The sequence below is a fragment of the Primulina huaijiensis genome, chromosome 14, assembly GCF_012295235.1.
Source record: "Primulina huaijiensis isolate GDHJ02 chromosome 14, ASM1229523v2, whole genome shotgun sequence".
Taxonomy (NCBI): domain Eukaryota; kingdom Viridiplantae; phylum Streptophyta; class Magnoliopsida; order Lamiales; family Gesneriaceae; genus Primulina; species Primulina huaijiensis.
In genome coordinates, this window is record NC_133319.1 from 19,664,532 (window position 1) to 19,677,561 (window position 13,030).

General features: G+C 34.3%; 1 protein-coding gene and 1 pseudogene across 1 annotated transcript; one reads left to right on the plus strand and one right to left on the minus strand.

Annotated features, from left to right (window-relative positions):
- Positions 1-823: 823 nt before the first annotated feature.
- On the minus strand, positions 824-5,775 carry LOC140957691 (putative receptor-like protein kinase At5g39000; annotated as a pseudogene).
- Positions 5,776-11,737: 5,962 nt separating this feature from the next.
- On the plus strand, positions 11,738-13,030 carry LOC140957688 (protein RADIALIS-like 3). The gene is made up of 2 exons (XM_073415027.1): positions 11,738-12,042; positions 12,833-13,030. Exon 1 carries the CDS (start codon positions 11,803-11,805, stop codon positions 12,028-12,030), a length of 228 nt encoding a protein of 75 aa, XP_073271128.1. The 5' UTR covers positions 11,738-11,802; the 3' UTR covers positions 12,031-12,042; positions 12,833-13,030.

Consider the following 13,030-nt stretch of genomic DNA (forward strand, 5'->3'; position numbering starts at 1 on the left):
ATTAATGTTAAATTATTATTCTTTATAAATTAAATTAATTATTATAATTATCAATAATTTTTTTTTATATATTTATCTATTATTATTATAAATGATTATTTTTATTATTGTTGAATTATTTATTAATAATATTCTATTTAATATAATCGTTTTTTTTCCCGATATTATTGTTGTTATGACTATTACTATTATTATTATTATTATTATCCTTATTATTTTATTTATTTATAATTATTAAATATTATTATATTAAATATTTTGATCTGGGCAACTTGTTTCGCTGATGATTAAATATATCGACTCGAATTTCATTTTCTTTGATTTTTAGTTGTTTTTCCATTTGTAAAGACAAATTTCAAATTCTTTTAACTGAGTTTTGAAATCTATTTCAATTATTAATTTTAAATACTTTGATCCAAATTCATCCGCATTTGTAAAATATTATAATATAATATATTTAATTGTACATGAAGAATTTATACTAGTATTTTTGAATGTATTTAATTAATAGTATTAAATATGCACCCTTTTTGAGTTGGAAATGTATAAAGTTAGTTAATTCCATGTCACAATCGTGACAAAGTCCAGATGATGAACCAGAATTTGAAATTTAGCATATTTTCCTTGCCTTTTCGTTCAAACATATTTTTTTAAAAAATATGAAAAATAATATTGATAAATTATATGGAAGAGTTCAAAAAAGAGACAAGTAGTAGGATTAAAACCAAACATAGATGCCTTCATAAGACCAAAAGCTAAAATAGACCAATTTGTATAACCATTTTTGTCATGTTCCCTAAACTTACAATGAAAGTAGCACAACCCATTTCTAACAATGCATCAACATATTACAACGTTATTCACAACTCAACATATATATCGAAAATTCGACTAAAAACACGACGCCAACCGTTGTGGTCATGTGAGGAATTTTTTTCCCTCCAACATGTCGACCACATCGGACATGGTTGGTCGTTCATGTGCTTCTCTTGTACATAGAATACCAACTTGGATGCAACGTAGTGCTTCGTCCACATCGACATGAATTGAGTTATCTGCCAAAGTTAATATTTTGCCGTCCTCCCACGGCCTCCATCCCTGAAAAGCACATGACAAAACAATGTCCATTTTCTAGGCTTTTGTGGTAAGATATCTTAATCAAGAACTGGTTTTAAGCAGCCTGAGTTTGACTATGATCTGAACCAAAAGTTGTAAAATGACCAATACCTAACTAAACCCCTGAATACTAATCCTAAATACGCTTGAGAATGTTAGTTTTTTTAAAAACATTAACAATTTGACCGATGTTATTTTGTTAACTAATCTAATACTTACAAAGCCAAACAAAGGTGCGTCCTCTTGAGCTTCACGACGAAGATCAACATTTCGCTTGCCACTCACAATCTCCAAGACAGCAATTCCAAAGCTGTAGACGTCTGTTGTAGTTGCAAATCTACCATCCACAATGGATTCTGGGGCGATGTAGCCACTGCACATTTATAACACACATCACAAAAAAATTGTGGTTGTACTCCAAACCAAATTTAATATTGACACCATGGTTAACCGAGGTGGCCGTCGTTGCGGAAGCTACTGTTCCTGTTCCATAGATATTTCACAGAATGGTCATGATGATCGTCCTGGATTTTCTTACAAAATCGTTCTTTAAAACTTTTGGAAAAAAATTCAAAATATATATTCTGCAGCGGTCATCTGCTTTGTAGTTGCCCGAAAATTGACTTTTTCTGTTTAAAACACGCTGTGACATATAACCTAGAACTTTGTTCGGTAGCTGTTGAGTCCATTCTTGAATGGCCGCGTTCGACGGCGTGAACCATGATTGAAAGAGAGGGGGGGATGGGGTGTTGGATAAAGTATTATATTACAGTGTCCCGGCTATTGCTGTTGTCAAATGTGATTGATCTTCTCCCAAACATCTTGCCAGTCCAAAGTCGGAAATTTTAGGATTCATCTGGCTGTCTAGCAAAATATTGGATGGCTTGGGATCTCTATGGATTATCTGTGATCCTAAATCTTCATGAAGATAACGAAGTCCTCGAGCAATTCCCATGATAATCTTGAACCTGTGATTCCACTGAAGTTGGATTCGTCGTGCTTCATCTGTGTATGTGTAGAAATCATTTCAAAACATAGTGGATCAGTATTTCTCCAATACAAAAGAGAGTACGAAATGGAAAACAGAACATGAGATCACCAACCAAAAATAAAATCACCCAGCCCGCCATTTTCCATGAACTCGTATACCAGAATCCTTTCTTCACCATCATGGCAATATCCAAGTAGTTTAATGATGTTACGGTGATTGAGATTATGAAGTAAACGAATCTCATTTTCGAATTCAGTGTGTCCCATTGCAGAAATTGTTGAAAGCCTTTTAACTGCGACCGTCTCTCCTGAAGGCAGTACAGCCTACACATGGCAATAACTATGAAGCTCAGTAGAAATATTCAGAAATTTTACTTCACCAATCTATCTTGCAAAATGGAGCAACAACAAATTAGATGGTCTGACTAGAAAAATTCACCTTGTAAACTGGTCCGAATCCACCTTGTCCAATCTTATACGATGGGGCGAACTGATTGGTTGCAGATGCGATGATGTTCCAATCAAACATGTGCAATCCGGCTCCAGCTTTCATTAAGTAAATCTAATTAGTACGAGCACATTCACCAGTGACATTTTTTATTATAGTTTGGCTGATCCATCGAGTCTAACTCAACCTTGACTTCCTTTAAAACGATTCTCAAATATTTTACACATTAAGAATAAACGCTTTTGTTTATCAGAATGTTAGCAAAACAAGAAATAAATCATGAGCATTTTTTATTCTTTTCTAAATTTACTGCTTCGTATCACAGTATACCTGGTATTGGCAATTTCTTTTTCTTTGGGGACTTAAATCTGTTCACAAATGCCTTCCACGACCGCCGGAATGATGACCTATATTCTGGGGTGTTCCTCTGGTTTCCTTCAGATGAAGGGTAACCATTATCCATGTTACAGATAGATCGTGCTCTAAGAGGATGTGAGGATACTGTACCAGGGGAGGACAATGTTAGTTGCCAACTGCGGAAAACATTCGCTTCATCACTGTGGCCAGTTCGTACTCTTCCATGAGTGGTCATAGTTCGCTCACCAGTTGAGGACGATGCTAGTTGCCTACTGGAAAGTACAATTGCTTTGCTATCGTGGCTATTTTGTTTTCTTGAATGAGGGCTAATAGTTTGATCATTAGGGGAAGTCAATGTTAGTGACCCATTTACTACTACATTGGCTCCGTCATTGTTGCGAGATTGTTCTGTAGGATGAGAGGTTATAGTTTGCCCATTAGAGGAGGACGATGTTCGTTGCCCACTGACTATTATGTTGGCTTCATCATGATGAGGAGCAACACTTGTTATCTCATTTGATGTCAAAGATCTCGGGGTCTCCTGCTGCAAGTGCTAACTCTAGTTGCACCACAACTTGAGCTATTGTTGGCCGCTTCTTTGGCTCATCATCCAAGCATCTTTCAACAGCCTGTACAAATGTTTTCAAGCTATCTGGTAAAATTTCCCCTTTCAAACTTGAAGCTACTATAAGATCAACTTCTCCTTTACTGATTTTGTCTCGAGCCCACTTTGTTAGAATATGCTCATCCATTAAAACTCTTTGGTCTAATGCCGGTCTCCCACACAATACTTCCAGTAACACTACACCAAAGGCATATACGTCACTTTTCCTTGTAAGCTTACCCGTGCTTAAGTAACTCGGGTCAAGATATCCAAATGTCCCCTTAACTTTTGTGCTAGCATGGCTCTTTGCATCGCTTTTGTTTTCATGTTTGACCAAACCCAAATCTGAAATCTTAGCCGTGAAATTTTCAGCCAGCAAAATGTTTGAAACCTTGACATCACGATGTATGACTGCGTGTCCTGTGTGAAGATAATCTAGTCCTCGACCAGCTCCAATGCATATGTCAAGACGTTGCTTCCACGTGAGAGAAGAACAATCATTACCATTCCTTTCAAGTTTGTAGAGATGGTCTGCCAAAGTTCCATTGGGCATATAGCTATAAACTAAAATCATTTCCCCATGATCATTGCAGTAGCCAATCAAAGAGACCAGATTAACATGTCGAAGCTCAGAAAGTGTTTCAACCTCTGCCAGAAACTCAGGTGCCCCTTGCTTAGAATTTAATTTTAATCGCTTTATGGCCACAGTTTCTCTCCCGCCATCGATTAGGCATTTATAAACTTTTCCATATCCACCCTTTCCAATTACAAGTGCATCGCTGAAATTGCTGGTACCCAACTGTATCTCGTTTAGTGAAAAAAGGACGACAGAATCGTCCGGCTCTATCTGATGGCTTGTTTCTCTCCTCTGTATTGTTAAATTCCAAAATTCTCCTCAGCTCAGGAAGGTTGATGTTTGCCAGAAAAGATAAAGCTATCACAACAGTTTGAATGACATTTCTATTCACGACAATTGACAGCAGAGATTGGAAAGTCCAGGATGGTGAGTCCCCTCTAGAAGGCAAGGAATTTGGGCAACCAAGACTGTTGTCAAGGTTGCTCAGTTTGAATATTTCAAACCCCGTAAAGGGTCCATTCCCATCTATTAATTCATAATATGATTGGAGGGAGATATCACGTCTACCATCTTCTTTTCGCCCTTTGATTATAACTATAAAGTCCCTATGGTTATGCTTGAGCAAGAGAATGCTGTCCGTTTCTTGGAATATGTCAATATTCGTGCAAGCAACTATTTCATCGATGAGGACTTTGAAATTCAGTTTGCCTTTCTCAATCATCTTTAGTCCTGGATTGGAGAATTGAAGCCTGACCAAATACCTGAATCCCACATCTACCGGTATTTTCCAGTTCAGAACTCTCGCCTTTTCTTTCGGAACCGTTCCAAATATGTCGCTGAAATCGTCATCCGGCGAGGCAGAATCCCAGCTCACCTTTTCTCGGTGAACCATTTCTAGAGCAGTTCCATTATCAATGTAGAACAACTGAGACTCATACCCAATCACTCGTACTCCAATATCCTCACTATGAAAGTAAGAATGCTCCGGAGTCACTGGGATGATCTCAATCCCATTAATGAAAGCATAAGAATCTCGCAACCAACTCGTTGCAGGGGAGAAACTAATGTTCAGTAGTTGGTTTTCTTCTACATTTAAACAATATTCCTTAGTAAAGTAACTCAAACCAAGCGCATCACTCATCAGCGAAGCACTAAAGTTACCAAGTAAGACGAAAGGTCCGGCTACAACATCGAACAAATCCGTCCGTGTTTCGAACCCTTTATATACAGTAGGATTGAAGTGAAGGCGGATAAACTTCTGACCTGGATTGAGAAGAAACGTGTATGAGAAAGCTGAACGGGAAATTCTTGCTGTTTTATAGGGAATCTGGATGTCATCAGTAATCGAGACACTCGAGGTGGTCGATGTGCCATTCAACTGCAGCGAGGATCTTAACTTCGGATGCTCATCTCCGACCCATTTCCTGCCATTATGGGCCGCGGAAACGCCATTGGACCCACAGTTTATCGAAACATCACCCTTGATCGTGTAAACTTCATGATCATCGATACAGTCCGTGGAAGCGACAAAATAGTGTGTAAACACCAGCAGATAAATCAAACAAGCCGGTAAACAGCAGCAGACTTCCATGTTCATGATTATGGATCCACAAAATGGAATGAATTTAACTCCCAGGATATTGGTTATTCGTCTTATTTGGGTGACTTCGTTTCATTCTCAAAAGTCGTTATATATTTTTATATCGTGTTCACTCATCGTGTTTATTATTACTTATCTAATCGTATTTATTATTACTTATCTATTAGATGTGATGAAACATATCCAAATTGTACATCTAAAAGATGAATGTATATATATTTTCACTCGGCTTCATGACCATATATTATATGATATGTACAAAAAGTCCACACGATTTTGAATGCTTTAATCTACGGGCGGAAATTCAGAGCAACTTTCACAAGCTGCAGTATATTATATTAAAATTATATATAATACTATATTAAAACTCATGTTTATAATTATATTCTTGATACAGAAGTTATATGTATCTGTTATCGTATTTATTATAAACCATTGTTTACACTGAATCCTATGTGTAAAAAAATTGATAAGAAATTAAATGAAACAATTCTAATAGAAACTAATTTTAACATATCTAATATTACAACTCGTAGATCTATAAAATGGGAAGAAATAGAATTTTCAGAAAATTGGATAATTGAACAGGCTGTTCCTAGAAATCCTATAATAAATAGGGATTTACAGCAAATTATTCAAAATAATGAAGGATCTGTTCAAATACAGTTTAATAATGAACAAAGAAGATTATCGTCCTCTTCTGTTTATGATAGATCAAGATCTAGTCATTCTTTTATTTCACCTCTAGATTGTAACGGAACTAGAAATGTTATTTTAGCTGCTAAAAACAAAAAAACAAAAGAAAATAAAGAAAAATTAGTTTTCTGGGTGAAAATGAAAATTTTAAAATAATGAATCATTAAAAATATAAATAGAAATATTTTAAATGAAATGTACACACAAAACAAAATATAATACTTCGATAATTACAATCCAATTAGTATATTAAAATTAGAGTTACAAAAGATAGAAATGAAATCACGATTAATAATTTATTATTTGTTAACTATTCCATGTTGTGCTTAACGGCCTTTGGTAAATTTAAACTCATTCATAATCAAGTTTTCTAAAAGTGGATTCACAAAAATAAAAATGAAAAAAAAATTAATTTTATAAAATTGACATAATTTTAAATTTGATCAACTAATTAGTCAAATTTCAGTAAACGTGTGTATATATATATATACTGATATAACGTGCAAAGCGAGAGTAATATTTGATGTCATGTTGATATTATTTGATGTCATGTTGATATTCCGACCAAAAATATAAAATAAAATTGTAAAAGAAACAAAGTTAGCACACCGATACTCAATTATGACTAATTAGCTATCCAAAATCAAAATTAAACTAGAGAATATTGTTATTCACACTCTATTTTTTTACAATCATTTGCTTTGAAGAGAAGCATACAATGAAGAAGGTGGTATTGGAATTAAATTGATTATTACAATTTTGTTTTTAATTTCATGACCAATCTAATTTGTTATTGGGCCGAAAAAATGGGCTAGTAAACCACCCAAAATAATATGTGGGCCGAGCTTCCTCAGAAAAGTTGGGCCTAGAGATTCAAAAACAACATTACAATAAATGGTACGGATAAAAGGAAAATAGGCAAACTTTTTTTGAAAAGAGTTGGAGAAATTAATATTCCGTCGATTAGAAACATAATTCGGGTCAATTAATCTTTTGATTTTATGTTTAAGTTTTATTTTGCTTAATATTTTAAATAATAATATCAAGGTATTACGGGATGTGATATTTTGGGAAATATAATTGATTGTGTTTTGGAGACAAAAAGTAGTCAATATTGGGAAAATTCTATAAGTTGGTCTAAATAGGGTTTCAAACCTTTAGTTAGTAAAAATTTTGTCCTAATACAATGCCTTAACTTTTTTGCACTTTTTTTTTGGCACAGAAAAATCGATATGACGCTGAACATTGTTGTTCCAGGGCCAACTATTTCTAATTCGGTATCTAGCGGGGGAGGAGTTTGCCATCCCCATCCCCTTCCCGTCCCCGAATTACATCCCCACCCCCATATACGCCCCGATCTCCACTTTTTCGGTTTCGGGGAATCCTCAAACCCGAAACTGCGGGGATCAACTTCTCATTCTCGCCTCCATCCTCGTTTCAAATATATTCATACCCGTCCCGAACTATTTCGGAGATTTAAAAAATTCTCCAAACCCGAACAAATCGGGGATCCCTGTCCCCGTTTCCCCGCGGGCCTCAAATCCATGGAGAAAGTTGTCATCCCTACTTACATATCCTATGATATCAGCACTCGACAAAAAAATCACTAAAATGGAAATCCCTGTAAATGTTTAAAAAAAAAAATAACAAAGAACCATGGGTACAACTTCAACATCCATAAAACCACATTGAATCTTTATTTTTAAATTTAAGTCGAATGGCATTATAAAATGGGATAAAACCCTAAAACCAATGATTGGGAAGAGGATTCCCTTTGCATGGCTTCAAAAACTCTTACGTATATCGACTTATCATCAAACGTGCGACATTCGTTTTTTCCCCATTTTCCCCCATTTGTTCACATTAATTAATTCGAATAATTCGACGAATTTGTTCTTTTAAATGACCCAAAATTGGGAGGGACCAAATCCAATTACGAGTGGTGGACCCTCTTGCGGGTCGGATTCCAAAATGTCCGAATCTCGAGTTATTGCCCAATAACAAGCTATCAAGTGATTCAAAAATCTTCGGGCTTGATTCTTTGAAAAAGAGACCTTATCATCATATTTAATGATCCAATCCTTTTGCTTTGTGCAAGGAATTTCGATCATCAAATCAAAGAATAGTTATTAGGTGATAGTTCGTTTGGACCACAAATCTTAAATTGTGATTAAAATTAACGCCAAGTCACATATTCGATCCGTAAGTTGTTTACTTATTGGAAAAGAAATTGTTGGAAGCAGTAATTGTCTTAGTTAAATATCATATAAAAGATATATATAACAACCAGTAAGAGTTAGCTAATTAAATCGTAGTAAGTATATTATGTAAGTGTAGCTATACATATTACTTCTACACCCACTTGTAAACTGAGAATCACCATACAATATCTATCTAAATTAAATGTTCACGCTTTCTAGTGTAATATTGGAAGAGTACTCGAGACGTGTTGTTTAGCTTGTTATGCGATTCGAAACTCTGATTTAAATGTTATTTAGCAAAGCATCACGTGCTCGATCTTATATAGTGTTTTAACAATAAGAAGCATGCTTATAATCATCAACGAGACAAATTTATTGAAAGGAGATTTGGAGTGTTTGTCGATCTTATAATATTCAAATTTCTGAATCACAATATTTCGAATAAGTTTTCCAGTATGACTTCACGTTGCACAAACTAAACCGCTTCTTGCAATGAACTATTTGTCCAACTTTAGCCAAATATAGAGATTTCCCCCACAGTATAAATAAGGGCATCCCGTGCAAACATTTTTACAATCATCCCAATTCAAAACGCATATCCTTCAAGCTCACTGAGTTCAACCCGGTGGACGCCCTAAGAAAACAAACTATTCGAGAAGGCATTGGCTCGCTTCGACAAGGACACCCCCGACCGCTGGCAGGCGGCAAGTCTGCCGAGGAGGTGAAAAGGCATTTCGAGATATATTCTGATGGAGGATCTCTGGCGAATCGAGTCCGGCTACGTTCCGTTTGCCAGTTACAGATGAAATATTTGAAGGGTTCGTATTATTATTGATACTTCTTGTAATTTAGATTTATTTTGTTGATGGATTCTCTTTTTGTTTAATTTTGATATTATTTATTGACTTTATTTTCTGGTCCATGATTCTTTTTTCTTTCGTTTGGAGTTTTTTGGTTCTTGTTTGTTCACTCATGCATGCAAGGGAATATCAAATAATGTCACTATTATAAAAAATATCCAACAAAATTCAGGGGTTTTTTTTTAAAAATATTATAAATTAATAAAACCATTGTAAAAATGTGTCAAATTGTAAAAGTTTGTAAAAGTAGTACAATCCGGGACTTACTGTCCCGGATTCAAAATTTTTTTAATTATTTTTTTAACTTTTTTTAAAAAAAATAAAAAGGATATCGGCGATTGATTGTGCAAAACCGTCGCTATTGGCGACGGTTTAACAAAACCCGTCGCTATTGGCGACGGTTTAAACAAAAACCATCGTTAATTGCGACGGTTTTACCAAATACTGTCGCTAAGACATGGATTCAAATAACCCGTGACAGTCTGCCACGGATTCTGAGTCCGTGGCAGAAAACCACGGATTCAATATCTGTCACCCATTAACCCGTGACCTTCTTTCTGCCTATTTAAATGCGGTGATGCTCTTCATTTTATCACCGAAGCCGAGCAACTTAGGAGCAAAATTATTTCTTTCGATCACCGAGCATCGAACATTCTTTCCAGCAACTTAGGAGCATCGAAGACCGGTGCTGGAAAGAATGTTCGATGCTCGGTGATCGAAAGAAATAATTTTTCTCCTAAGTTGCTCGGCTTCGGTGATAAAATGAAGAGCATCACCGCATTTAAATAGGCAGAAAGAAGGTCACGGGTTAATGGGTCACGGATATTGCATCCGTGGTTTTCTGCCATGGACTCAGAATCCGTGGCAGACTGTCACGGAGTATTTGAATCCGTGCCTTAGCGACGGTATTTGTTAAAACAGTCGTCAATAGCGACATGTTTTGTTAAACCGTCGCCAATAGCGACGGTTTTGCACAATCAATCGTCGATATCCCTTTTATTTTTTTTTTAAAAAAGTTTATAAAAATAATAATAAAATTTGAATCTGGGACAGTAAGTCCCGGATTGTACTACTTTTACAACTTGCCACATTTTTACAATGGTTTTATTAATTTATAATACNCCGTTTGACGAATATGATCTGTTTGATGGTTGTACAGGAGACCTTCTATATTAGGAGAATCCTTTCGACATTCAACTAAAAATTTGAAGTACACAAAACAAGTAGAAATAGTCCATATTCAATAATATTTTTTCAAAAAATTACGAGGGAAAAAATTGTCCAATTGGGAGTTGGGAGAGCAATCAAAACATCACGTTCAACTTGTTTTATGGTTTAAAATAACTGAGTTCGCCGCTCAATATTACAATTGGTAATATATTCACATCTTGTGTTCGATTAAGCTTTCTGCTCTTTTGACATTTCGTAAAAGTAATTTGCCCTATATTTTTGCTATTAACACTTTCTATTTTTTTTAATATTATAACTTTTTTTTAATAAAGCCCAACTTTTTTCATACTTTACATGTTATAAAAATATAAAAAAATTTTGACTCAAAAAAATATATAAATAGTTAATGTCCATTATTAAATTTATTTAAAGTTTGATGATCATTAAAAAAACAAAAAAAGAAACGAAAACTAACTGGAAAAAATGAAAGATGGAAAGAAAGAAAAAGAAAAACCACTATGTCATTTAATTTGACTACAAGAATTACATGAACCTCATAAACGTATATATGGTAGTTTGTGTAGACAAGAAGAGACTTTGAAAGCCATATGAATTTGGACCAACTTTGTTCTTTATTTAATTTGATCTTTATCAACTTATGGATAATAAAATGGGAAAATAAATTTTTTTGTTTGTGCACTATCTTGTATGATTTTGCAATTTCATCAAATAAGGTTTTAAAGTTTGGTTTTTGTACACTGAATTTTAATTTTCGATTATTCTGATCAAATTGTTGATGTGACACTATAACATACTGTTGTGACACTAATATGCTGATATGACATTGAAAAATATTGACGTGATATTGAAAATTTCTAACTTGTCAAGTGTCACTTCATCATATTGGATCAAAATAGTCGAAAATAAAAGTAATGTTGCAAAACAAAGGTTGAAAACTTAATTGCTAGCTAAGGTCTCTTGCAATTAAGTACTCTATTAATTGTGATCCCCACTCACCTTGTGGCTGTAGTGCAGACGAGTCACTCATTCCAATTACTTTTAGCCAAAATAGAGATTCCCCTCTCCCTCCACAGTATATATAAGGCACTCCATGCAAACATTTTTACAATCATCCGATCCCAATTCAAAACGCATATCGATCAGTTTTGTTTTCTTGGATATCATGGCTTCAAGTTCACTGACTTCAACCCGGTGGACGCCCCAAGAAAACAAACTATTCGAGAAGGCATTGGCTCGCTTCGACAAGGACACCCCCGACCGCTGGCACAACATAGCTCGGGCCATGGGCGGCGGCAAGTCAGCCGAGGAGGTGAAAAGGCATTTCGAGATTCTGATGGAGGATCTCCGGCGAATCGAGTCCGGCTACGTCCCGTTTCCTAGTTACAGATGAAATATTAAAAAGGTTCGTATTATTGTTGATATATATATTTTTTATTTAGCTTTATTTTGTTGATGGATTCTCTTTTTGTTTCGATATTATTTATTGACTTTATTTTCTGGTCCATCATTCTTTTTTCTTTCATTTGGAGTTTTAGGGTTCACTCTTGCATGCAAGGGAATATCCAATAATGTCTCTATTATCAAAATATCCCACAAAATCGAGTCAATATATATAATAATATTCCTGTGCATTTAATATATTATAATTATAATGATGAAGTATAAAATTATGGATTAACATGTAAGTTGAAAAACTCTTTAATTATATATTATATTTTCTCAGTTTGCTCTACCAAATGACAAATTTTCCAAAGTCTTTCATAATTTTTTTTGAGACATGCATGCATGTTTTGATATTTTTAAAAGTTTTAATGCAATGATTTGATCAAAGTTTTTTTTAATTAAAAAAAACAAGTGACGATTAAGAAAAAAATTGGTAGATTACGTAAATTTTAATTTTAAAAAACACTCTTAATTATCAATTTTTTTAAAATATTTTATACGGGTAGGACTATGTGCTTAGATGGCTTCTTCAGTTTCAAATATCGTCTCGTGTTTAAACTGTGTTTTTTTTTTTTTTTTGCAAATAAGATTGTCTTGAATTTTTTTAAAAAAAAAATTCAAGACAAGTTAAAAAAGAAAAATTAAAAACAAAAAAAATCCGATCGTGTTAAATTTATCGAACACGAATTATATATGTATGATTATTGGTTTAATTCTGATAATATATATATTTGTTGGTTAATGGACAGGAATCCAAAATTTCGGAAGATGGAAGTGTATTTAAAGAAAGATCAACTGTTTGCTCATATTAGAAGAGCCTACTGATGACTTCAGAAACACCCTTTTTTTTGTTTTAATATATCGAATAATTTCGAATTTCACTTAAGAATCTATGTTTTAATCTTCCTTCAAATATATTTTTTGTATGCATCTTAATTTTAATGAAT